General features: G+C 46.3%; 3 protein-coding genes across 6 annotated transcripts; 2 read left to right on the forward strand and 1 right to left on the reverse strand.

The window, feature by feature from the left end:
- The first annotated feature begins 8,064 nt into the window (after positions 1-8,064).
- LOC123145442 (annexin D7) lies at positions 8,065-10,539 on the forward strand. The gene is made up of 4 exons (XM_044564853.1): positions 8,065-8,568; positions 8,674-8,892; positions 9,464-9,676; positions 10,067-10,539. The coding sequence occupies exons 1-4, from the start codon at positions 8,080-8,082 to the stop codon at positions 10,358-10,360; spliced, it is 1,215 nt and encodes a 404-aa protein (XP_044420788.1). The 5' UTR covers positions 8,065-8,079; the 3' UTR covers positions 10,361-10,539.
- Positions 10,540-11,569: 1,030 nt separating this feature from the next.
- Positions 11,570-14,448, reverse strand: LOC123145443 (uncharacterized). The gene is made up of 7 exons (XM_044564854.1): positions 14,307-14,448; positions 14,159-14,203; positions 13,926-14,043; positions 13,168-13,227; positions 12,388-12,505; positions 12,089-12,305; positions 11,570-11,907 (listed from the first exon to the last, which is right to left on the reverse strand). The coding sequence occupies exons 1-7, from the start codon at positions 14,349-14,351 to the stop codon at positions 11,737-11,739; spliced, it is 774 nt and encodes a 257-aa protein (XP_044420789.1). The 5' UTR covers positions 14,352-14,448; the 3' UTR covers positions 11,570-11,736.
- A 2,395-nt stretch (positions 14,449-16,843) lies between these two features.
- On the forward strand, positions 16,844-25,205 carry LOC123145444 (phospholipid--sterol O-acyltransferase). 4 transcript variants are annotated; one of them, XM_044564855.1, is made up of 17 exons: positions 16,844-17,147; positions 18,555-18,690; positions 19,586-19,730; positions 20,509-20,678; positions 20,756-20,832; positions 21,515-21,725; positions 21,822-21,996; positions 22,277-22,376; positions 22,445-22,539; positions 23,097-23,148; positions 23,249-23,320; positions 23,485-23,653; positions 24,029-24,133; positions 24,204-24,288; positions 24,373-24,455; positions 24,538-24,685; positions 24,793-25,205. In XM_044564855.1, the coding sequence occupies exons 1-15, from the start codon at positions 16,893-16,895 to the stop codon at positions 24,452-24,454; spliced, it is 1,929 nt and encodes a 642-aa protein (XP_044420790.1). In that variant the 5' UTR covers positions 16,844-16,892; the 3' UTR covers position 24,455; positions 24,538-24,685; positions 24,793-25,205. The 4 variants fall into 4 exon arrangements, with proteins under 4 accessions (XP_044420790.1, XP_044420791.1, XP_044420792.1 ...); XM_044564856.1 differs by having other exon boundaries at positions 24,808-25,205; XM_044564857.1 differs by having other exon boundaries at positions 24,204-24,258.
- The last annotated feature ends 2,391 nt before the right edge of the window (positions 25,206-27,596 follow it).

Consider the following 27,596-nt stretch of genomic DNA (forward strand, 5'->3'; position numbering starts at 1 on the left):
ATGAATATTTTTACAAATTATGCAATCATTTTTTTATTACATTAAGACTTTTAATGCTTGGTTAACTTTATTAAGTTTTTAGTAAATTAATTTTCATAAATACATTAAAATGTTTCAAAAAATAAGAAAATGGAAACAAGCGTAAGAGAAAGATATGAACAAAGACAACATTTTAATGGTCGGCTCAGGAGACGCCGCAGGGGTAGGCCTGAAGGAAAGGGCAAATGGGCCAGATCAATCTGCCGAGCTCACTTGAGCGAGTTATTTTTTTTCCTTTTTTGAAAAACTGGCTGTTGGATGTTTTTTCATCGATTTTTTCTTTTTTATTTTCCGAAAGATGCTAAGACTGTGTTTTAGTTTTTCCGTGTGTATTAAAATAAATATTAAACTTACATTAAAAAATAGTTTATATTAAGAAAAATTCACCGTATCACCATACATTATAAAAATTCAGCTCATATAGAAAAAGAAGTTCACCATACACTGAAAAAATGCTCAGTGTATATTAAAAAATAAAAAAATAAAAATAAAAATAAAGATAGGAAAACAAGAAAGAAAAATTGAAAACAGAAAACCAAAAGCAAATAAAACAGAAACTGCTGGGAGCAGGCGCCCCACTTGCTAGTTGATACCTTTTTTTGAGTTGATACCTACGTGTGTCACCTAGGATTCGTCGCTTTCTCTCTCGAAAAAAAACCCTTAGGATTCATCGCTGGTCCGTGAGCATCTCCACTCGTTTGCCCCCTCCCCCCCCCCCCTTGCTAGTTGATACCTTTTTTTGAGTTGATACCTACGTGTGTCACCTAGGATTCGTCGCTTTCTCTCTCGAAAAAAAACCCTTAGGATTCGTCGCTGGTCCGTGTCACGGATCGCGGCCATTGCTTGTTAGAGCATCTCCACTCGTTTGCCCCCCCCCCCCCGGAGGCCTTTTTTCGTCGCTTGGGGGGCTGCCGGCGATTTTTGACGGGAGGGGGGGGTTCAAAATTTTCCACTCGTTGTGCCCCCCACGAGCATGTTGAGCGCAGCGGCGTCAACGACCTCCTCGGCGCGCGCCAAGCGGAGAAGCGCGAGGAGACTGGCGGTGGCGCGCTGGCGAGCACGACGGCGAGACTGAGGCGGTCGCGGCGGTGTTGCCGCACGACGACGCCCCGACCTCGCGTTGCCGCCGGAACGAGGCCACGATGCTCCCGCCGCAGTCGTCACCGTCGCCACACTCGAGGCTGCCGCCGGGGGTCCCCTCCTCGGCCACGCGGCGGTGTTGCCACACGACGACGCCCCGACCTCGCGCTGCCGCCGGAACGACGCCACGATGCTCCCGCCGCAGTCGTCGCCGTCGCCGCACTCGAGGCTGCCGCCGGTCAGGTCCGCCTCCTCGTCCAGGTCGCCCCGCATGGCGCGCAGCGTCTTCCTCGCCATCTCGCGCTGGACCCCGCTGGGGGTTCCCTCCTCGGCCACGCGGTGGAGTGCCCTGTTGTAACGTGCCTGATCGGCAGAGGAGGTCGAGAAGGAGGGGATCGGAGTTGGTAGGAGGAAGAAAAGGGAAAGTGGAAGGAGGAGATAACTTGGAGAGAGGGCAGCTCTGCTCCGATTCGTTTCGGCCAAGTAATACACGATACCCACACCAGCCACACGCGGCTGTACTTAAGCACGCCAACCCAACCACCACACGCACACCTACTCGACTGCACTTGGGTCTTCATCAGCCCCCGCCTCTGCCAGGTGGGCCTCCTTGGATCTCATGCTCTTGGGGCCACCGTCAGTCGTGACATTCTCCCCCCTTGGAATCCGGCTTGTCCCCAAGCCAGTGACGCTGGAAAACGCCGCTACAGCGCCTCCAGGTTCTCCCAGGTCGCGAGTGAGGGCGGCCAGTCCCTCCACTGGACACGGACGTGCTGAGTGCGGACGCCGTTGCTGCTCACCTCCCTACTGTCGAGGACGCAGAGAGGTTCTTGCGCTGCCTGCAAAACATCATCAGGAGGAGGTAACTCACTTGATACTGGCACATCCACTCCAACTGCCTTCTTGAGCTGCGATACGTGGACCACTGGGTGTATTCTGCTGGTTTCTGGAAGAAGAAGCCTCTACGCCACCTTTCCCACTCGTGCTTCAATCTTGTAAGGCCCGTAGTATCTGAATGCCAGTTTCTGGTAAGGTCGCTGCGCCACCAAGGTCTGGATAAATGGTTGCAACTTGAGAAATACCCAGTCGCCCACTTGGAATTCCCGATCCGTGCGGTGCTTGTCCGCCTGACGCTTCATGCGGTCTTGGGCGTGCTTGAGGTGTTGCTGTAACAGGTCTTGCATCACCTCCCGCTCGCGGAGCCATGCAGCAAGGTCTGGCACCGTGCATTCGTCCACTTGAGTTACACCTGATTCCCTCGGATGCGTCCCATAGATGACCTCAAATGGTGTACGTCCCAAGGCTGAATGGAATGTCGTGTTGTACCAGTATTCAGCGAGAAAGAGCCACTTGTACCAGTTTTTCGGGCAGGAGTGAACTGAGCATCGGAGATATGTTTCCAAACATTGGTTCACTCGCTCTGTTTGGCCATCCGTCTGAGGGTGATAAGAAGAGCTCAGCCTCAACTCTGCTTTGGACAGTTTGAACAATTCTTGCCATAGCGCACCGGTGAAGATCCGGTCTCGGTCGGATATGATCGCCAGTGGTAGGCCGTGGAGGTGAAAGATGTGTTGCATGAATGTTGTGGCAACCGAGAAGGCGGTATACGGGTGCTTTAGTGGAACAAAGTGAGCATACTTGGAGTATTTATCGACGACAACCAGGATGACGTCATACCCTCCTGAACAGGGCAGCCCTTCGATGAAGTCCAGAGAAATGACTGCCCATGGCCTCTTGGGAATTGGAAGTGGTTGTAGGAGTCCTGCCGGAGACACCCGTTCTGTCTTGGCTTGCTGGCATGTCAAACAGGAACGAACAAAACTCTTGACTGTGTCTTTCAGTCCTTTCCAAGCAAACAAGCGACGCACACGGTGGTACGTGGCGTGGAACCCCGAATGACCTCCTGTGGCACTGTCATGGAGAGCTCTTACCAAGGCCTCTTGAATTTCAGGGGCTTGCCCGATCCAAATTCTTCCCTGAAACCGGAGAACTCCTTCCTGTAGAGAGAACCCTTCATCAGCCAGCGGATCCAGAGCCAACCGGGTGAGTCGCTGCTGCACTGTTGGGTCATCCTTGTAGCTCTGAAGGATCGTGTCCAGCCACACTGGTCGGCACACCGAGATGGCTGCAAGTTCTGCCTGTGGGTCTGCCACACGTCGAGACAGCGCATCAGCCGCTCTGTTCGATGTGCCTGCCTTATACTGGATTCGAAATTGGAGCCCGACAAGCTTGGTGAACGCTCGCTGCTGAATAGGCGTGTTCAATCTCTGATCCGTCAGGTTCAGGAGACTGCGCTGATCTGTCTTAATCAGAAACTCGGAATGTTGCAAGTACGGTTGCCAGTGATCCACTGCCATTAGTAGCGCGAGGCACTCCTTCTCATACGCCGACAAAACCAAGTTCCGGGGAGCTAGAGCCCTGCTGAGGTAGGCGACCGGGTGCGAGTTTTGCATTAACACCGCGCCGATCCCTGTAGCACTGGCGTTTGTCTCGATCACGAATTGCTTGCTGAAATCCGGAAGAGCCAGTACGGGGGCCTCGATCAGCGCACATTTGAGGGCTTGAAATGCTGCTTCAATCGTAGGTGTCCAGACAAATAGGGTATTCTTCCGGAGGAGGTCGTTGAGAGGCCTTGCGAGAATACCAAAGTTGCGGACAAATTTTCTGTACTACCCGGCTAAGCCCAAGAAGCCACACAATTGCTTGACTGTGGTTGGTTGCTCCCATGTCTGAACAGCCTGGATGTGCTCATCCAATGTTGCCACACCATCCTTACTGATCTTGTGCCCTAAGTAGCTGATTTCTTGTTGCGCAAACGCGCATTTTGAAAGCTTGACTCTTAAGTCGTGCTCTTGCAGGCGCTGGAGCACTTGTCTCAGCAATACCAAATGTTCCGACATGGTTTTGGTATGCACTAGGATATCATCCATGAATACGAGCACCCCGTGCCTTAGGAGTGGATGCATCAAAATGTTCATCGCTCCCTGGAATGTCGGCGGCCTCCTGTTACCCCGTATGGCAAGACCCGAAACTGGAAATGTCCCTGGTGTGTTGTAAATTCTGTCTTCATCTCATCTTCCTCCAGCAACCTGATCTGGTGGTATCCTGCTCGAAGGTCCAGTTTGGAGAACCAAGCCGAGCCGGCAAGTTCATCTAGAAGCTCCTCGATGATGGGCAGGGGGTAGGCACGCTTGAGGGTGATTGCGTTCAAGTGTCGAAAGTCCACGCAGAACCTCCAAGTCTGATCTTTCTTCTTGACTAACAGCACTGGCGACGAGAAGGGGCTGACACTTGGCACAATCAGTCCGGCCTTCAGCATCTCTTGGACTTGCGCTTCAATCTCCGTTTTCTGTTCTGGAGTGTAGCGGTACGGTCGGATGTTCACTGGCTTGGCTCCCGGAATCAGGGGAATGGCGTGATCCCACGGCTTGTGTTGTGGCAATCCAGTTGGTTCTGCAAACACTTGAGAGAACTCTTCTATTAACTCCATTATTGGAGCCGGTGCCTGCTCCTGACTGTCCCCCGTCGTAGCTTGCTCGACTGTGCGCAGGAGGATGATGTGTGCAATTTCCTCTCCTTCTTCCATAGCGCTCAGTTGCTCGGCTGACACTTTAGCTACCTTGGTTGTTGTAGGGACTACCCCCCGCAGCTCTATCAATTCGTTGTTGTGCAGAACTGCAAGATTTTCTGCTTCCAGTCCACCCACATCGGCCCACATTGCTGGAGCCAATCCATGCCGACCACCATATCGTAACATCCCAGTTGCAGAACCCTCATGTCAGTCTTGAACTCAAACCCTTGTGTCTGCCAAGTACAGGCTGGTATCATGGCTGAACAAGAGAGTAGACCTCCATTGGCAATTTTTACAGAGATCCGGGTCATCGGTTGCACCTTATCAGACAGACGACTCGCCACTTCCTCGCTGATGAAACTGTGTGAACTACCAGAATCAACCAGAATAAGTATTTCCTTGCCAGCAATTCTGCCCAATAGCCTGGCAGTGTGTGGTGTTGTCTGCCCTGTAGTTGCGACTTTGGAAATAGACATGAGAACCTCTTCGTCCTCTGCAGCTTCTGGATCATCAGGATCCGGATAGTCTGCTTGCAATAAGTCAAGCAGCTCTTCGACGATGTGTAGCTGAACTGTTGGGGCACACTGGTGGCCTTGCCCCCAACGCTCACCGCACTTGAAGCACAAACCGCGAGCACGCCTGTAGTTTCGTAGTGCTGCTACCCGGTCGTCTCCACGAACGCCACGTTCCTGTGCGTGTGCCGCGTCGATGCCGCGGCGATCTTCTGCAGCCGCAGGTGACCCAGGAAGAGGGGGTCGCACCAGCGGGGCCCCGAGCGCCAGCAAGGGCCGGCCGGGATGTGGCTGTTGTACCTCTTGCCGTCTGAACTCACGGCGAGGGAGAGTTTCCACCAATTCTTCCTGCAAAGATGCTAAGGAAAATGCGGAGTCCAAGTCCTTGGGTTGATGTAACAGAACACCTACTCTAATCTCTTGCTTGAGCCCTTCAAGGAATTGCGTGGTAAAGAAGACATGATCAAATGCAGGATTGTGTGCTAGAAGTTGATGCATAAGTTCCTCGAACTGCAGCATGTATGCATGCACTGTGGTCGTCTGTTTCAGAGTGCAAAACTGACGAAGATGAACCTGATACTGTTCCCGACCGAATTTCCCACACAGTGCTGTACACAACTCTCCCCAAGTCATGGTCGTTCCCCTCGACTCATGCAGCTGCAACCATCTAGCAGCGTTCCCAGAGAAATGCAAGGTAGCTACCCGAACCCATAATTCAGGTGGAACACTATAGACATCAAAATATTTCTCACATCGGGTTTTCCAAAACTGTGGGTTATCCCCACCGAAAGACGGGAAATCCAGTTTTGGAAGTGACCAGCTAGACTAGGTAGCATGTGGTGTACGGGGCTCAAAATCCTTGACCAGTTCGGGCGGGCTCAGAGCAAGAGAATGGGAAAGGGGATCGGGATCGGTCAGAGACGTACTCTTGACCGGAGGGGGCAACTGGGTGGTGACCACCCCGTGTGCCCGTCCCTCGGTGATGTCGCCCGCGCCGTGGCCATCTGGCCCGTGGTTCGTCTCGTGCACCACCGCGTCGCCGGCACAGCCCAGATCTGACTCCGGGGGCGCCGCCAGGACAGGAATGAAGCGCAATGCGCCCGACCTGGGCGCGTAACTCATCCACTTGCTGCTGGATGTGAGTCACCGCAGGACGCCACAACTCCAGGGAGGTCTGGATCGCCTCCAATCGCGCCTCCGTCGCCGTCCGACTGGCGTTGACGGACTGGATTAGCGCCGCCAACTGCTCCTCCATCGCCGCCGTCTTAAGAGCTTGCTTGGTGCTGTAGCGCGGTTTCGGATACACCGTCTCCAGGACGACCGACCTCTGATACCAGATTGTAACGTGCCTGATCGGCAGAGGAGATCGAGAAGGAGGGGATCGGAGTTGGTAGGAGGAAGAAAAGGGAAAGTGGAAGGAGGAGATAACTTGGAGAGAGGGCAGCTCTGCTCCGATTCGTTTCGGCCAAGTAATACACGATACCCACACCAGCCACACGCGGCTGTACTTAAGCACGCCAACCCAACCACCACACACACACCTACTCGACTGCACTTGGGTCTTCATCAGCCCCCGCCTCTGCCAGGTGGGCCTCCTTGGATCTCATACTCTTGGGGCCACCGTCAGTCGTGACACCTGTCCGCGCCGGCCGCGCGCGCCAGGCCAGAGGAGGATGCCGGACACGGCCGTGATGACGCCCGCGTCCATCTGCTCGGCGCGGCCCTCCGAGCAAGCGCACATGTTGCAGATCACCATGAGAGACAGCCTACGGATGGGCATTGGCTCGGCCCCGCCGGAGGAGGACGTGGCCGCGGCGCGGGGCTCCACAAACGTCGTGTCTTGGCTGCGCGCCCAGCGCTTGAATCGCCGGAGGCAGAGGCCGTGGTCGACGAGCTCCTCCGGGAGGCACAGGCCGTGGTCGATCTGCAGGAGCTCCACGCTGACGTGCATCTCCAACCGTCCCCCAACAAGGATGCCGGCGCCCATGGCGAGCCGCCCGTCGAGGATGCCGGCCACTCCGCCCCAGCCACGAGGATGCTATCATCGAGGAGCTGAGGAAGAAGCCGCGGGGATCGAGAGGGGAGCAGGGAGGCGTGGGGTAGGTGGAAAGAGAGGAGAGAGAGGGAAAATGTGGCTGATTGTGGGCGAGTTGCATGCGGGAAGATAGCGCCGGTCTTCCCAGCTCGCCCCCAGCACGCTGGGTTCAGGCTGGGAGCGCCGGCGGAAAACGAGGTCTTGGGCGCATGGCTGGGGTGTTTTTTTTTTTTACAACCGGCGCAAAAAAAAGTCCTAGCTGGGCTGTTGTGGGGGCGGTTGGAGATGCTATTGAGGTAAACAAGCCTTCGCTTGACAGGCCGTTCTGGGCCATGCACGAAATTTAGAGCAATCTACTGTAGAGTGTGTGGGTAGTGGTAGCCACGAGGAGGAATAGGAATGTCGTCGGCGTCCGGTACCCCACTCTTCTTCTGTCTATTAATTTAAAGAAAGAAAGAAAAACGTGCCGTCCGGGAGGGATAGCTTTAGCTGATTAGCTGTAAAGAAAAGCCACTCTGTCTAATCTATAATCTAAAAACAAAGGAAAGCCACTGATATCGCGCCATAGTGGCGAGCACATCCCCGCATTTCTTCCGTTGGCATAATCAATCAAGCAAGCAAGCTGATGTTGCCATCCGTCTAGTTAACGATCACCGACCAATCAGCGCTGGTTAACCAAGTCCAAGTGTCCGTCCCGGCCGGCCAGACCCAGACACCGCCCCTATAATCCAGCACGGCGTCGCTTTATTTTTCCACCAAAAAAGCACGACGTGGCTAGTGGCTACCATCGTGGCACGGACACGCACCGAAGTCGACGACATGAAGATTGACAGGGGCAGGTGATGAGCCCGACCCGCGGGCCCCCACAGCCCAACCTCCCCACTGCACTGCATCGGGATCGGAGACTTGTCGGCCCGCCGGTCCATGTGGCGCTGCCCGGACGGACGCGGCTCGCCTTCCTCTCCTCCGCACGAGTGCATAAAAGCCATCCGCACCGCGACTCACGGCGCCTGCTCCCCGCGCGCACCACCCGTCGCCAATTTCCATACACCAACACATACATCTCCCCGAATCGCGCCGAGGCGCACACGCACACCGGACGAAACGAAATGGCGACGCTCTCCGTCCCCGCCGCCGTCCCGGCCGTCGCCGAGGACTGCGAGCAGCTGCGCAAGGCGTTCGCGGGGTGGGGCACCAACGAGCGCCTCATCGTCTCCATCCTGGCGCACCGCGACGCCGCGCAGCGCCGCGCCATCCGCCGCGCCTACGCCGAGGCCTACGGCGAGGAGCTGCTCCGCGCCATCGGCGACGAGATCCACGGCAAGTTCGAGGTAATAAACATCTTATACTCCTATATCCCGATCGATCCGCCCGGCTGGGCCGCTCTCCCCCTCTCCTGATCCGGTGCCTGGCTGGCCGGCCGTGTTCTCCTGCAGAGGGCGGTGACCCAGTGGACGCTGGACCCGGCGGAGCGGGACGCGGAGCTGGCCGGCGAGGAGGCCAAGAAGTGGCAGCCGGGGGGCCGCGCGCTCGTCGAGATCGCCTGCGCGCGCACCCCCGCGCAGCTCTTCGCCGCCAAGCAGGCCTACCACGACCGCTTCAAGCGCTCGCTCGAGGAGGACGTCGCCGCGCACGTCACCGGCGACTTCCGCAAGGTCCGTCACGCCTCTCCTCTCTTCGATCCATCGTCTCCGCTCGAGAAAAAGTGGATCTTGATCCGCCCAAATTTACAAAATCTCCAGACATCATGACAGAACGGCGAAATGCCAACGATATCCTTCCCAGCTCCCAGCCCGTTAATATGTGAATCTTCGATTATACTCCTTTTGTCTTTCTAGAGATTTCAACAAACATACGGAGTATACATCCGTATGTGGTAGTCCATTTGAAATCTTTAAAAAGACAAATATTTAGGAACGGAGGGAGTAATTATCATGCCACGTAACTTGATCATGTTATATGCTTTGTTATATATTCACGAAATGATTTTCTTTCATGTTACTCTACATCCCACCCTTTTGGTGCCATGATTAGCACAACACTGCTGGGCACTTTTCACTTTGTTATATTCTTCAGTTAAGGTGTCATGGTGTATCTCCTGTTTTTCTGACGTGGTACTTATCCAGATCTAATAAGACGGTTACAATTCTGAAATACGTACTCCTTAATTGCTGCTCATGAACACCAGCAGTCCCTAATTAAGGTAATGTTATTTCTTCATGTCAGCTTCTGGTGCCTCTTGTAAGCGCATACCGCTACGATGGTCCGGAGGTGAACACATCGTTGGCACACTCTGAAGCCAAAATACTCAATGGAAAGATCAACGAGAAGGCCTACAGTGATGATGAGATCGTCAGGATTCTCACTACAAGGAGCAAGGCTCAGCTACTTGCAACATTCAACAGCTACAATGATCAGTTCAGTCATCCCATCACTAAGGTAAAATCACAACTATTCACCTCCTTGCTTGCTCATAGTTGCTTTTTTCCCTTTCAAACCATGAAGACAAAAACACATCCTACAACGAGAACACCGATCTATGTTGCGCGTTTGAGTTGAACTATGTCATACACAAATGATGAATTTGTATTATTTTTTTCGAAAAGAATGATGAATTTGGTTCGGCACTGGTAACAGAAAACTGCTTCACATGATTCATTGTGTTCACCAACATTGTCGCTCTTAGAAACTTGTACTGCACATAATTATCAGAGTTCAAATGATTATACGTCGATAAAAGAGTAGTTCTTCACACTTCACACTTGACAGTTTCAGGAGACATTGTTTCGTTGTTCGTTCGTACTGATGCATTTTGCTGATCACTAACAGGACCTCAAGGAAGACCCAAAGAACGAGTTCCTCTCAACCCTGAGGGCGATCATAAGGTGTTTCACTTGCCCTGACAGATACTTTGAGAAGGTCGTCCGGTTGGCCCTTGGAGGCGTCGGCACAGACGAGAACACCCTTACGAGGGTCATAACCACTCGCGCCGAGGTGGACCTGAAGGTGATAAAGGAGGCGTACCAGAAGAGGAACAGCGTCCCGCTGGAGAAGGCTGTTTCCAAGGAAACAAGCAGAGACTATGAAGATATGATGCTCGCACTTCTGGGGGCAGAGTATTGAGGCGTGTGCCTGATCTACCATATGCTTGATGATGGGGGGAATAAGAGTGCATAAAACTGTCGAGTGTGTTGTTTTTCATGGATGATTATACGTTAGCCTGCATGGCAGTACTCGTCCGATAAGTTATATCATTTCGTCATTTGAGCTGCAGAAATATCATTGGTGTTTTTTGAAGTTTACTCCAGATTCAGAATAATCATTTATTTCTACTGGTATGATTTATGATTACAATTGCTAGCTGAAGTAGCTAGAGGGGAGTGGAATGACCTTGGTCAATTTAAATGGTACCCCAAACTATAAAATCAGGTATCATACCCCCTGAACCCCTAAAACCCAACTGGCTGATTATAGTAGATAGTAGGGGCGCACACAGATGGAGAAATATTGTTAATCTCTCCTATCCTAATCCGCATAATGCTCATCTCACCCTATTTTGCATTTTCTTCTTCTAAAAGCCAAGTCTTGCACATGCAGTGCTAAATACCCATTCCGAGCCTGATCACCATTTTCATTTCCCAGGGATCTAAACCTACGTCCTTTTATCCAACTATTATTAATGAGCTACCTGAAGACACCACAAAGGATAGTAATCCCTTCACATCAGGGAACAGTGAGCAGCTATGTAGTACGTACCTTATGAAATACTCCCTCCATTCACAAATATAAGATGTTCTAACTTTTTTGCAAATCGGATGTACAGTCACATTTTAGTGTGTTGGTTCACTCATTTCAGTCTGTATTTAGTCCATATTGAAATATAAAAGATTATCTATATTTGTGAACGGAGGGAGTATATCTTTACATCGGTGAACTACACATGTCACCCCAGGGTTGTAATACACCAACTGAGAATAAGGAGTAACTATGATTTTTGTCAACATAATTAGCCCCAGTATTTTGCAAATGCATGGCCTGATGGAGAGGCCCAGTCTTAGTCTAGACAACAATCGCCCTGCTGTTGCAAGAAAAGGCGTGGCAACAGAGTATGTACGGTACAGTAGTCTTTTTTTTCTGATCAGATGAAAACAGAACGAGATCTCTGACCCGGTGAATACAAGTCAGGGGCTACAGTAGTCCTAACCCTCGAATGATTTCTAGCGATCGGATCTACAACGGGCTATCCAGATTGGGCGCTAAAGTGCATTCTATAATTCACGACACAGTAGCAGCCTCAACTTAGCGCAATGAAAAAACAAGAGAACAAAAATGTATACTGACATTCTTTGCCACATGTAGTGTGTGGCGCAATGGAGCTCAGATTCACATGAGCTCTTTATAGAATATCAAAAGTGTGTTTGCAACATTGTCGAAGAGAATTGAAACATTCGAACATCAAGTATCACTGCTCCATGTATGGAAGTGACAATATCGGACCTTCACAATGCCGCATGCCGACGATGATGCCGCTGACTTCTCCTCCGAGCTCGCAGGTCTCTTTTCCTGAGGATAGTAGCTGTGCGCTCAGGCGGTTTATCATTCTCCATGTCGCTGTCTGGAGAACCCAGTATACAGGCCAGTGGGTCCTCCATGAGGTTCCCAAATGATCCCTACAAACATGAAGAGAAGAATGATGTTGCTTTGATTTGCTTCGGTAGTATGGATGCAAAAAAGGCATAAATTTTTGCAAGCAAAAGGATGCATAGATTTCCCTCCATAAAACAAGGATGCCTCTTTATGTTCTGAGTTCTTAAAAACCGCAAGATCAGTTGTAAGTCGCATTTTTTTTACCGTTGTCTGGGCAGACATTGTTTTGTCCTTATCCACTGAGTTGTTTGCTTCAATCTCCTTCACCCTTTCCAGATAGGTGCTGTCAACATACGAGTAACGTTGGCGCCACCGGAAAAGTAATTTATCCTGGTATTGATCAGTGTAGAGATTCTCGGCAAAGAAATGCTTTTTTACAGCTTCAACCGATAACTTTTCATCACTATGCTTAGTAAGTATTCTGCAAGTGAAACGAGCAGTTAGCTAGTACACTTGACACAGATTTTTTTAGCTAATAGCTATTATGATTTAGCAAACCACACATATTAGCGAGCTCCATTTTCAAGCGCTCAAAGGGCTCCTCTCCACGGCCCAATATGTATAGGCTAGTTGCATGCAACGATTCATAATACATCATCTTCCCTGCAGTCAAACCAACACCTGGAATATTGCTCCATCAGATTAGCATTTCACTAAAAAAAAGTTTAATGCAAGCACAAGACCAAATACGACTCAATTCATCGAATAATTTTGAAGGTCGTGCCCAAGGTTTATTTCCCTAGACCTGTTTTCTGCCAGGCCAGGAGAAATATGCTAGCAGCTAGCAGGTTCAGTTTAATCTAAATTTTGAAAGACCATCTACTGCTGCGAGTATCTAACAGACTACATGCTTCCTCAACTACGCCAAGTTGTTTTTACAGTAAACATAGTGTACTTAAATGAACAAAATTGAGCGTGGCTATTGTGCCACAGTAGCCAACATGTGCCCTTCCAATTGAATTTTGGAATACAAATAATGAAAGCAACCTTGCAGAAGTTCAATAACTACTCCCTCCGTTCCAAAATAGATGACCCAACTTGTTAACGTGCTCTAAAAATTGTTTCTAATTCCCAGGCGAGCGCTAAGTGGATATCAGTTCAATTTTAACAATTCAAAGGAATGAGAAAACAATTATGTACCACTAGTTCTCAGCTAAATTGGCTGGAAAGTTGTATTGGCCTTGAAACAGGACATCTTTAACAACTTGGAAATATAAAGCTTGCATATGCATTTGCATGCCACTCTTTATATACAAGGGCCAGTACCAGGTTCATAGCCTTACCAGCAGACAAACCAAGCCTGAATAGTCGAGGCATAGGTTGACCCCCAACAATTTTATGTACTGCAAAACAGAAAATATATAAGCATGTGTGGTACCAACAGTAAACCTCTGCAAGGAAGCTCAATGGTGATAGTTATGCAACTTTATTTTATACAAGAACCCATAGTAGAGATAAATATTCCAGAAACTAAACAGCAATGGTTTATATGTGAAGGAGTCAAGGTGTCACGGGCAAACGTAAAAAGGAACATCTACATCCTTCACGAGTTGTTTACCTGAGAACACTTAATAGCAACATAAGAAAAACAGTGTGCACTGGTTATGGAAAAGGGAGAATGGATTATCTTCTCATTTGAACAGACACCATTCCTCGGAGGACACACGGTTCTTTGGAAGGTTGGAAGAGGTCAAGAGGCTATTATTTCTTCGAAGAGAGAACTGTCATGGACATCAAGAAGGGGCTGCCCTGGATTGGCTCTTGCATAGACATCAAGAAGGGACTCGGAGCAGACAGTACTCTGATTTGGTTCTAATAACCGCAATTCACATCCTTTTAAAACACACACAAATTTAAGCACCATTCTGTTAAGTGGATTCATAGCACAATTCTACTCCCTCCATTTCTAAATATAAGTCTTTTTAGAGATTTCAATACACACACAAACTTAAGCACCATTCTGTTGAGGGAATTATAGCACAATTCTATAAAGCAGCAATTTGTAAGCAAATGGCATCACAGATCCACGAGAGAGAGTCACCTTGGCCAGAAGCGAACGCTCCAACGAGACTGACCACCGCGGAGGTCGCGGTGTAGCTCAGGTTCGAGAACAGCATGCAGGCCCGGAGCAGCGCGTCCTCCATCTGGGTCACGTTGCCCTGAAGCAGCAGCAGCAGCAGCACACCCAGACCCACAAGATCAATAGGCCATCACCTCACCTCGAACAAAAAACAACAGTTGGGGCGGGGCGGCCGCGGGGCGCCCCTGACGAACCTTCGCCCGGATGGAGACCTCCAGCTCCCGCACCGCCTCTCCCTTCTGCAATCAGAGAGAGAAGAAACGCCCGTCATTCCTACGGTGGCCGGCGCCGAGAAGGAGGAAAGGAGAGGTTAGGGCGTTTCTTGGGGAAGATCCGGCGAACCTTGCCCATCACTTGCCCCCACATGCCCTTCAGCGTCGTCGCCATCTCCGCTCCGCGCCGCGCCGCGCCTCTTCGCTCTAGGGGTCGGGGAAGGGGGGCTGGAAGAGGAACCGAGGAAGAAGAAGCATCTTGGGATTTAGGACTGAAAAAACTAATGTACATGGGCCGAAATTACTGGATCGCACTTGTTGGATTTTGAGCCATTGAGGGGTTCTTCCGCCGGCCCGTAACTTCTGATAGGTTTTTTTTTCCTTTTTAGAGAAAAAAACCGCCCCCCTCAAGAAAAAGAGAGAGAAAAAAACGCTGTTAGCTGGGAAAAGTATCCTTCTAAAAAAAATGCTGAGAAAATTATCCGGTGCACCTATAATTACTCCGAAGATTTTTTTTAATAGAAATACTACTAGTACATACACACATCATGTATCTTTTTTTGCGGGGACACGCATCATGTATCTGCAGCAGACAAAATTTCAGCAAACCAACTTGTGGTTGGATGGTTAGAGGGACTGTGTTATCCCCAGCCCACCAGGGTCATCTGTTTTCGTAAGATTGCAAACCATAGAATTCATCTGCACTAAAAAATTTTGGAACCGTTCGTCCATTCCAACATCTTATGGCCTTTTTTATTTGCATGATTTCAAATCGCATGAATAAAAAAACAATACTGCAATCCCGTGCATGTTTGATTTTTACATGTTTTTTTCTCCCTAAGTTGGTTGTACCTCGGGAAAAGGGAGTCGTTCAATGAAGTTTGAGTGGACAATTTTCTTCTATGGAATTTAGTGCAAACGAATCATCATAGACATATATTGATTAAATCTTACAAATCAAACAACCCATGCAGGAAAATTATAACGGATTCCTATCCTCCAATTTTTCTACTATTAAAATCTTGAAGTGATCAGATATCATTTATTCGAGATGTGACACTCTAACCGATGGTGAAGGTTCATGCTAAAAATGAGTGTATGGTTGTTGATCAGGAAGTTAGGTTTAAATTTGAAAGTTGGCGTAAATTTCAAGATGATATGTACGCTCAGTCTTTTGGAGGTGCTTTGGAGGCTATGATCCTTACAATTTTTCAGTACGAGGGGCATCTGTTTTCGTAAGATTGCAAACCATAGAATTCATCTGCACTAAAAATTTTTGGAACCGTTCGTCCATTCCAACATCTTATGGCCTTTTTTATTTGCATGATTTCAAATCGCATGAATAAAAAAACACTACTGCAATCCCGTGCATGTTTGATTTTTACATGTTTTTTTCTCCCTAAGTTGGTTGTACCTCGGGAAAAGGGAGTCGTTCAATGAAGTTTGAGTGGACAATTTTTTTCTATGGAATTTAGTGCAAACGAATCATCATAGACATATATTGATTAAATCTTACAAATCAAACAACCCATGCAGGAAAATTATAACGGATTCCTATCCTCCAATTTTTCTACTATTAAAATCTTGAAGTGATCAGATATCATTTATTCGAGATGTGACACTCTAACCGATGGTGAAGGTTCATGCTAAAAATGAGTGTATGGTTGTTGATCAGGAAGTTAGGTTTAAATTTGAAAGTTGGCGGAAAAAAATCTCACATCATGATAAACATTGATGAACGCATATCGATAAAAAAGTACTCCCTCTGGTCGTAGAAAATGTCGCCGCTTCGAACTAAGGTTAGTTCAGCCTTAGTTCAAAACCGCGACACTTTTGTATCGGAGTGAGTATTAAAGTACATAAGCAAATATAGCGAAGCTACACCTAGGTTGGTTTGGCCAAAGCCCCGCCCTCACTCTAATCATGCCTTTTGGGGATTCATGTGTATCGAAAGGTTGTTCAATTATATTGTTGATTTGACCAATACATTGTCAATAGCAGATCTTCTTTTAGGTCGGTTCCGTTTAATTTCTCCCTTTCACACCCTCAATAGCTATGAAGTCAACCTACACAAATGGTACATCGGTCGACTCTTAGTCTCGCCACATATAATGATTTGCTAGCAGGGGGGGGGGGAGGATTAATGTCGATAGAAATAGCTTTTGGGTAACAGTTCAACTAAGAGTCAAAGAAGTCAATCTGAATTCAATTCGTCCTCGTAGAGGTTATCTCATATGTTCTATCGTGTCATCTTTTTATTATTACCTACGTTCAGAATTTTGAACTAAAACCATGTCAATTATTTTTAAAACGGAGAGAGTATTAACTTCGGATGACACGAGAGTTATAAGAGCCAAAGACTAAATTCTTGCATGTAGATTGTGTAAAGTAAGTATCATCCAGATACATATGGAAGAATAAAAAGAACTTTTTAGTGAAGAATTAGTAAAAGATTATGTTTTCAAATAAAATATGGCCTAAATTTATTAGGATGCAAATGAAAAGATTCAATTTTCAAAAGAAAGGTGGCATGAGGTTATTATATGATGCAGAAAAAGGCACCTAGCAACCCAACGAAGAGTTTCCAGCCGTCCTCTTCAAAAGGAACGGCCCAGATCGCCCCACGTGCTCCCCGCTGTCCTCCCGAAACGCCTAGAGCTCCACCTATTGCTCCAGTCGACCAATCTGCGTCTAGAGCAGCCAAAATCACCTCGAAATGCCTCCATGGCGGTTCCGATCTGGCGACCTCGCCTGCGCGATGGTCATCGCGGTGGCGACGGCCACCGCGGCGTCCGTGGTCGTGGCCGCCGGAGCAGCGGACGGCGAGGCAGAGTTCGACTACCGGAAGCTCTCCGGGATAATAATCCCGGGATTCGCGTCGACGCAGCTGCGGGCGTGGTCGGTGCTGGACTGCCCCTACTCGCCGTTCGACTTCAACCCCCTGGACTCCGTCTGGCTCGACTCCACCAAGGTCGAGATCCCTGTGCTGCACCGCCCGAAATATCCGATTACTACGCTAGTTTTAGCAATTTCTGTTGTTTGGGGATTGTTATTGTGCGTATTTGTTCTCCCAGCTGGTCCATAGACTAGAACAACCTGTGCTGATTCAGGCACCTGCTTAAATTAATTTTTTTTGTTTGCCAGTTACACTTGGGAACAGCTTTTGTTGGCCTAAAGTTGTTACCCCGTAACATCCTTTCCAAACTTAGCTTTCAGGTTTGTTAGTGGAGTAGTGAAGTAGGTAGTAGACGATTTGAACCTTTCCATTGGTTCCTGTCTGGCTTCAGTTGTGCGTAGGATGAATTTGCGGTAAACTTGCGAGAAAATTACAGTTTCTAGTAGTAACTTGTGGTTAATTTCGAGACACCGTAACCAGTAGTTCTACATTTGATAATTCGTTGTGTGGGTATCTCTGCGTATATCTTGCAATTCCCACCAGCAAACAACGGGGCGCTAAGATCGATCATATGGAAGCCCTGGGCGCCGGGGAAGATGAAGCTCTTCTCTTGGCTACTGCATCTCAACCGGCTGTGGTGCAATGACCGGCTGCAGCGTCACAGCTGGGAAAATGGGTATTTCTGCCAGCTCTGTTTAAGGAACCTCGAGTCTTCCTACCATCTGTTCTGGGAGTGCCCACTGTCCTTGCAAGTTTGGACTCAGGCGTCGACCTGGAAGGGCTGCGGTGCACTGAACACGCGCAACTGGGAGGCTGCGGGCTGCACCACAACCAGGGTTCAGGATCTCATCCGCCGCGCGGCGCCGGGACAGGAGAGAAAAGCCATCAAATCAATCATCATCCTAATCACTTGGGAAATCCAGCAAGAGCGAAATGGATGCACTTTCAGGGGAAAGATGGCCTGCGCAGCTGATATCCTTGGCAGAATCAGGGCTAATTTGGATTTGTGGCGTCTGGCAGGGGCTAAGAGCCTAGAGCATCCCTTCCGGGACCAAATTGGGAGATAGAGGCAGTCGTTTCTTAGTGGTGTTGTTGTATCCTTTTCTTTCCTCCATATGATCACTTGATCAAACAATGTTTTCCGCTCTCTTCTGCTAAATCAATGAATGCCAGCAGCATGCCGGATCTTTCATTTTTTTTAATAATTCATTTACCGCTCGGGATTTCATCCTCACCTCCCAAATTTGAAAAGACGCAGAACTATATGTGACCATTCCCATGATCACATGGCAAGCCCTTGTCTGGCCAAACTAGGCTTCGGTCTTACAATGATGTCTAACATGTTCAAAGAAAGTGTACTGTACTCTGTAGAGGACCAGATGGTACTTTGCTCCACATAGATCCTTATGTACTTGATAGGTTGCTCCCATGAATATTTGATCAATTTGCTATGTCTAATTTGGTTTTTTCAATATGGTGCAGCTTTTCTCTGCTGTAAATTGCTGGCTTAAGTGCATGCTGCTTGACCCTTATAACCAGACGGACCATCCAGAATGCAAGTCAAGGCCAGATAGTGGTCTTTCTGCGATTACAGAGTTGGACCCTGGTTATATAACAGGTAAACTATATACCTTAGTTATTTTCTAGTACTAGTTTCATATTATGTAGCACTTGATCTTCTGTAGTGTGATCTTCTATTATCTTTGACATTCCATTACTTTCACAAACTTTGAGCAAAAGTGACCAAAATCATGAACAGCTATGGCATCCGATGATGTTGTAATTACTGGGTTGCCCAGTTGTAGTTACTAGTCAGGAATGGATCATGTTCTTAATTCTGTTCTAAGCTTTACATTGCATAATATTTTTGATTTTCTTTTCTCATTCTCTCACAATACTTATCTTAGTGCAATGGAGAAAAACACGATCATCCATTGGTGTAACTGTTCTTGTTCAATCTAATGAAGAGCAGACGATACAGTTGACTGTTTTCAACCATTTGAAAAGAACCCATGTATTTTGTTCCTTGAATGGATGGCAGCCTCCTATATTTACTTTCATTGGCATAACATTCCATGGTATGAGAGAGACCCAGGCCCAACAAAAAAGATGTCCAACTAAAGCCCATGTAGAGAAGAGTAAACAGTTGGGTTTAGTTCCACCTTGCTAGTTCGGAGGGAGTTATACCAAACATATAAACCAAAATGTCAAATGTATATTAACCCTGGATTAACCCTTTTGCACATAGTGAGGAATAAAGCGTAACTGGGGTAGTGTGACAGTGTGGTTCATCCGAAGTGGGCAGGCCTAAGCATATTTAGGCTGGAATGTTACATTTTCCTAAGTTAGCAATTCCCCATGTTATTCCTAAAAAGAAGAAAGAAAGTATTGTCCACATTTATAATTTTCATGTTGGTTAGTATATTATCAAACCGTCCATTCGTTTCTTCATGGAAAAGATAGAAAGAGCAATGTTTAAATGTCCTCATGTGGTATTATTGACAAGGTTTCAGGTCCTCTTTCTTCAATATGGAAAGAATGGGTCAAATGGTGTGTAGACTTTGGTATTGAAGCTAATGCTATCATCGCTGTTCCATACGATTGGAGGCTACCCCCATCGATGCTTGAGGAGAGGGATCTGTACTTTCATAAATTAAAGTTAGTAAACTTAACTCATGTTGTCATATAGCAGCCAATTCTCCCACTCTCAGTTCATTTTCTGGATTTCGTTTTTGTTTTAAAACACATGGTTGACAGACTGACAGTCATATATATGATTAATGACGTTGACACTTTGCACATCTCAGCTCACCAGTAAACATTGACAAGAACACTTCTAAGTTATCTATTTTAGGATGCTTACTTAATTGGCATCATGTCCATAAGTGCTGAGCATACTTCTACGTCCGACGTGCTGCCTCATTTCAGAAATATATGACGTTTTTAAACTTGCTGACAAACTGTGTTGATATATAAAACAGCTATTTAGATTGTCAGCTGAAAATGGTAACACTAGATTTATCATGGAAGAAATTTCATTGATCATAGTATAGAATTTAAATTATCTTCACTGACGTATCCATATAAGAAGTAACTGTTAAAGATTGCATGTTGGATACCATGCCGATGTCCAAAATGTCATAAATTCATAAATATAGGGAATAGCTGTTTGCAATAACCGGCAAGAATAATGCAATGCTAGCTATCTTTAGAAGCTTCCATTCCTAAGTGATAAGCTTTCTTATGCCAATTTTTACTTAATCATGTCCCAGTTAAGTTGTTACAGAATGATTAGTTTTATGTTAGCACATACGTTATTTGTGATACAGTGACCAAAAGAAACAATTTATGAGCATTTCTGTACAATAGAAGGGTACTCACTGTTATATGTGGAGGGAGCTTGGTGTGTGATGCTTATGAGTCCTTTCTTGTGCAGATTAACTTTTGAAATTGCATTGAAACTTCGAGGAGGGCCATCTTTGGTTTTTGCTCATTCCATGGGAAACAATGTATTCCGGTACTTTTTGGAATGGTTGAAACTAGAAATTGCCCCAAAGCACTATATCCAATGGCTCGACAAACATATACATGCATACTTTGCAGTTGGTATGTTAACCAGAAATCTTAATTCATTACCATAGCTGTTTCTTTTCTTCACGCTTTCTGTTTTCTCTTTCTTTCAGGTGCCCCTCTTCTCGGATCTACTGAATCAGTCAGAGCCACTCTCTCTGGGACAACGTCTGGACTTCCAATCACTGAGGTCAGTTTTCTCTATGTATTTTATTCTATTGCCATAACTTGCCCGCATTCAATCACCGGTGGTTGCTGTTATATGTTTTGGGTTTCTGCTCCATCCATTGGATTTACAAAGGCATGTGCGTTGTAAGATGTAAATTTTCTCTTACCAATAGTTACTCCAAAAACAGACTTAGTGACACAACAATATTAACATTAGATATGTATTGAAAACACTTTCATGTGACCCATGATATTGAAGTCATTAACAATATATTGTAAGAGAAATTAATGGTCAAACTTCAACTTTGGAGACCACAGTCAAGTCAAACAGTGCTTTTGAATTATGCTTTTCTTTTGAGAATTTTGAATTATGTTTTCAAGCACTTAATATATATGTTGCCTTGTCCTTCTGGTCTATCTTTTGATTTGTAGGCTTCAAAGTATGGTCCTAGATATTCACTGGTGGACTGATAGTATGGTCTTGGGCACCTGACCTGTTGATGTGCTGTGATTTTGTGAAGCATATATTTTATTGTGTTTTAAATTGTATAATTAAGAAGTCCAGTTGTGTCCAGAATCCATACTTGTCAGCATTGTGAACTATTGTGCATAGCTTGCCAAAAAATTCAATAGCATTATATGTCATATTGTTTACATGATTCCCATTCCTACCTTTACCATCTAAACTTCTATATTGGTTTCAGGGGACAGCCCGATTGATGTTCAATTCATTTGCTGCTTCTTTATGGCTCTTGCCATTCTCAAAATACTGCAAAGCTGATAATGTATACTGGAAGCATTTTTTTGAGGGGAAGGCCCACATCAACAGACAACAGTGCGATGAGATGGAGTATAGTTCAGACAACTCTGGATGGCCCACAACCCTCGTCAGTATCGAGGTTCCTACAGTTCGAGGTTCTTTGTAAAGTCACTTCTGTTGTTGCAGATATTTATGTTTTTCCCCACTAAGCAGTTGCACTCCTTTCTGTCTTTACTGTTTCTCCCTTTCAGGTACGGATGCTTATCCATCCATTATGGACATAACAGAGGACATAACATCCAACATGGAGTGTGGAAAGCCAACACTCTTATCATTTTCTGCCAGAGAAGTTTCAGATGGTACTTTGTTCAAAACTATGCTGGATTATGACCCACAGAGCAAAGCCCTTATCCATCAGCTGGAGAAGTAAGTTTTAGTCGTGTGTTCTGCAGTGCTACTACGTCGTAATTTTAGTCTCTTCAAGAAAAAATGATGTTCATGCTTGATATCTACTCCCTCCGTCCCATAATACAAGAACATTTTTGGCACTACACAAGTGTCAAAAACGTTCTTATATTATGGGACAGAGGGAGTAATTTTCAAAGAAGGTTGCTTGATATACTAACTAGTCAACCACCAAATAGAGTCTAGCTTATAACCAAAAGTAGTATATAAGACCTTGTATTTTGGTCCCTGTTGATCTCAGGTACTACCAGGGTGACCCAGTTCTCAATCCTCTCACGCCCTGGGAGAGACCCCCAATAAAGAATGTATTCTGCATATATGGCATTGATACAAAGACTGAGGTATAGTTGTGGATTCTTCTTTATTTGTAAAAACTGTTACTCGTCGCTCATGGTTTTTCATCAAGCAGGTAGGATACTATTTTGCACCAAGTGGCAAACCATATCCAGATAATTGGATAATAACTGATGTGATTTATGAGTTTGAACGGTCCCTACTGTCAAGGCAGGTATCACTGATCTTTATTTCAAAAGTTCCCGTGCTCATCTCAGTCAAGTACCAGATGTCTATGTTTCCGCATGTCTGTTTCTGTGAATTGCTTCTCCTAGATGAGTGTTTGTTTGACTACAACTTGACTTGTTTCATCTAGAGGGCCAAATGGGTCCTTCTACAGTTTTAGCTGTTTCTGACATAGCATTGCACATTTGATGATGTCATTGCTACTTTGAGATATTTGTGAAGAACTGACGATATTTTAGTTTGCTTTATATTATTGTCATCTATTCTGTGTTTTTATTTCTTATGAAAGGTTGGGCACACTGGAGATAGAATTTGCATGCAATAGTTCATTTTTAAAGAAACTGGTAGTTTTCAGAGGTCCATGGCACGTTTTCCTGCTTTAGTAATTAGTACTTCAGTGTCACTTATTCACTGTTAATAGCTTTTCATGCCTTTTTTTAACTCTTGAGTTTCTTAGCTGTTACAAACATTCCAAGGTTTTACTTTTGGTCTTCAGAAATATTTATCTGGCGCTACTTTGTAATATTATTTTTCCTTACCAGATCAGGTCATTCTTTTTCTGGAAAGCCTAACAATTCCAGTGGAGATGGAACTGTATGTACTACCAAATGCATTTCCTACATAAAATTGATCTTATTTGGTTGAACAAAGAAAATTACTCTACATTAGCAACTGAGTAGCTGTTTCATGACAGGTATCCTACAACTCCCTATCATGGTGCAAGCAATGGCTTGGGCCAAAAGTGAACATAACAAGGACTCCACAGGTATTCTATTTTCTGCCTGCTGTTATTGTTCTAAACGTGCAAACTGAAGGCCTTGGCTGTCAATATCCATGTTTTGGCTATTCAAACTGTTGTGACTATTTTCTTGTGGTATATCACAGTGTTAATTTTCCCTTCCTAGTAAGCCCTTCGTGTTCTTTTTGCAGGCAGAACATGATGGGTCTGATTTACAAACAAGAATGAATGCTGAGCACCATCATGGTGAGGATCTATTTCCCAACATGACAAGGGCTCCACATGTAAAGTACATAACGTACTATGAGGACGCTGAAAGTATTCCAGGATGGAGAACAGCAGTCTGGGAGCTTGACAAAGGTGCAAAACTGCAATTTCTTTCCCTCATTTATTTTAGGATTTGGTTATAGTACTTCTCCTGGTACCTACTACCATGTTTTGCTATGAGGGGCTACTTTGGAAATTTTATGCTGTCACATACTGCCTCCGTCCCATAATATAAGAACGTTTTTAAGCTAACATAGGTTGAAAAACGTTCTTATATTATGGGACGGAGGGAGTACATGTTTACACTTTGAGTCAGGAGTATCTGCATGTGAGTGTGGTGTTCCCATATTTCCCAGAACTTGCATCCAATCCTCTCCCATACACATACAAAAATAAATCCCTCGTTTGAACGAAACACTACTGCTGATGTTCTTTGTGAGATGACACAAGTTTTTCTTATTTTAACAGCAAATCACAGGAATATTGTTAGGATGCCAGTGGTTATGCGTGAGTTATGGCTTGAAATGTGGCATGACATGCACCCTCATTCAAAATCAAAATTCGTGACAAAAGGTTTGCTTCTTTTGTCTCTTGCAATACCAAGTTCAATTTGACTTCTCAGTACTTAACAAAAGTTAAACAGCTTTCCGAGGTCCATTGAGACACGAAGATTGCCACTGGGATTATGCAAAAGCTCGGTGCGCCTTTCCAGAATTTTGTGAATACAGGTCTTTGACCCAGTTTTATTTGCTTGCCAGTTACAACGTTTTCATTTTCGGTAATAATAATATTTTCCTGTCACTGTAACTTAGGTACACGTTTGGTGACGTGCATCTAGGAATGAGCTGCAGGCTGAAATATTCATCAACTAAGCTCCTTCGGCAGTATCTCTGAAGTATGTGGCTTTGGTGGCGTAATTATCATTTTACTCTCTTTGTTGAAAACTGCACCTGACATGTTTTACTCGCATATTGCAGACCATTCTTTGTTTGTTTGACTGAGTAACTGTTGATTATCACGTCCTGTGAATCATACCGGGGGTTCCTCTTTCGCTTGGTGATGGCCAGGACAGGTCAGGGGCTTAGGCCCCATCCCAAACAGGGGCTTAGGCCCCATCCAAAACAGGTGAAATCATGCTGTTGTCTTGTGGCTACCTTGATTTTTTTTTTATCTTTGGAGTTGACGTATTCTGATTGACGCGCCTCAGTTTCGTAACTAATTTATGTCTATAGTTGTGATATTTTCAGGATTTTGCGGTGTTGCTTGTAATACCAAAACCTTTAGCCACGTGGAAGCCACTCGTAGCAGAATTGACTTGACCGTGTTGAAGTTTTGCCATGAGATCACACTGATGTGTACAACTAGACGATGGTTTGGCTGTTTGGGCAGCCAATTGCTGACATTAAGAGTCCAAGAAGGTACTCCGTACTTCCATAGTACTCCCTCTCTGAATATCTAGGGCTTATTTTGATTGGTTAAGACAAGGGTTTGACCGTAAATGGCCCCATCAGTATGTTATCTATCTGACGCGAAATTAGTGCCATTAGACATGTAAATTTTTGTTAGCCAATCGCTAAACATTTATTGGCTGTTGAATTGGTAAGAGCCGGGTGCTTCCATGGAGCCATGAGTGGTTTGTTTCTTATGAGTCGATTCTCGTGCGGTTATTTTCTTGGTTTGCATGGTTGCGCCTGCTACCACGTGACTATAAAGGGCTGCCTCGCGGTGCCATTTTCTCGCGTGGAAAGTTAATTCCCGTGCCTTTGTTGTCAAGAAAGAAAACCGCTTTCATCGTTGGGGGACACCAGAGCAGAGACGTGGCGGCAGCGGCTTCAATATTGTACGGGATCAACCATCTCCATGGCCTAGCAATGTACTCCTCCGGCAGTGGACTCGAAGCACCGAGCACCGCCAATAGAATACAGAAGTACTTCCAGTAAAAGGCAATCTAATGGCGGCTGGTAACCTGGTACATTCATTCATTCATCTCATGACATAAAAATCTGGCGCTCCTTTTCCACGGCCTAGCTTGTCAGTCGTCATGATAGAGCAGGACACGAGAGGGCAAGTCTTGGTCCTGCAAGACTTTGTGGTCGCCGCTACACGTCGCATAGCTTGGCACGCACGGCTCTTGCATGGTGTCGCTACCAGGTTCACATCAAAAGATTGCGGGAAGCTGGGCGCTGGACAGGTGAATGCAGCCTCTTTCGCACACTTTCATTTCAGGATTTTGTACTCTTTCTCTTTGGACCAAATGTCCAGATGGTTTACTTGATCGGGCTCTTCGGTCCATCTCCCACTATATAACTGTCAACTGTCACCATTTCAAATAGTAATAATTACTCATTTCAACCGTCGCATGATTCTCCCCGCGTCACTGGCCGTTACTTTTCTGTATCTTTGTTCCCTAGTTCTTCGGGTATTGTCACTCGTGACGGTCAAAACATATCATCACCGGTGACGGTTGGGGATTCAGAGCGGCGCCTTCCGCCCCCTAGTCAAAATAAATCTAGTTAGAGATAGATCCGCCTTGCTCAGGGTTAGTTCAGCTTGAACTAATCTTCAGTTGTTGCGAGACTTTGCGGGACGGTGCGCCAGGTATTCCAACCCAGCTGCTGCAGTGTCCAGTTGATCTTGGACAGGACCAGAGCGCAAAAGATCGGCCGGCGAGAAATTTGTCAGGACCAATCAGCCAATTTTCTCCGGAAACACTGCATCCGAAACCATTGTGCTTTATCAAAGTGATAGATATTTGTTTCATACTTTCCACAACGACCACGTAACAGCCGCATGCGCAACATTAGCACTTTCGTGTACGGGCTAGCAGCATTCTCAAAAGTGGATCCGCTTTTCAAACCAACAAGGCCCAATTCCGTTCCACAATTCCAGTGGCAATCACGCGGTAGAAAATAAGCGACTACACGTCTCGGTTTCACTACAGAACATACGGGTTCCGAAACAATTTTTCTTCAGTACGGAGGCAGAATATTTGCCTCGTTCATTAATTAAAAAGAAGGCGGACAAGACTTTTTCAGATAAAAAGAATGACGAAAGATTACAACTAAGGTCATTGCTCCCATGTCATAATTCTTCCTAGTAAGTGTTTTGCGCAGCAATGGACCAACGTTTGCCTCCTCCTTGATGGCTTGCAGGAGAATTGTGGGTGCACAGGGTTTGTTGTGAAAGACCCGCAAATTTCTTTCATTACAAATGCCCCAAGCAATGAGCATGGTGATAGAGGACATCGCTCTTCTATTTACCTTCATTTCGTTTTGACATGTTGGCTCGCCAATCCTTTATAGATCACTCCGTCGCCCACCTTTACATGTCAATGCTCTCAAGGTTTAGCCAATCCTTGACCATTCTCTAGTGTCTCAAAGTGTACCGCTCACTTATGATCTTACTTGCACAATGGGCAAAGGCCATAATTTGGCCATCCCCACTTGGTCGAATGGTTGGCTATGCCGAATAGCTAACCACACAAAGGATTATATCGGGGAGCAATATATCAACAAGTGGAATATGGGGGTCCGATGACTTTGTCATGAGGTCACTAGCTCTTGAGTTGGTCAAACTAGGCGTGATGTCTTAGATTGAATCTACTTTAGGTTAAACCAGAGCTTCGATTCCTTTGTCGTCTTTGCCCTCGAATTCTAAGCCTCCCTCCCTCCTCATCCTATTCTTGAAGTTTTTATAAGTGGCCTTGGTTGGTTCGACTGCCCTCCACCTCGGTCTCCTAGTTTTGGACGACTCAAACTCCTCCTCGTTTGGTAGCCAGACGCCTTCCTTCTTGGGAGTCCATGGGACACCCGTTTGAAGTAGTTACCCGCGAGGATACGACCTCTGTGTGGAGCTTGGATCTGGGCCCGCCCAGATGGTCTGTCTAGGGCTACAAGCGACACGATTTGGGGTAGACGCCCACTTCCCGTCGACACAACGCTTCCACATAGTATGAATCTATATAGGGAAAACACCCCTAAAATTAAAAGTAGAAGAATTAACACTGTGAACCCCTTTAGTATCAAACCTCCACATA

Source organism: Triticum aestivum, chromosome 6D, assembly GCF_018294505.1.
Source record: "Triticum aestivum cultivar Chinese Spring chromosome 6D, IWGSC CS RefSeq v2.1, whole genome shotgun sequence".
Lineage (NCBI taxonomy): Eukaryota > Viridiplantae > Streptophyta > Magnoliopsida > Poales > Poaceae > Triticum > Triticum aestivum.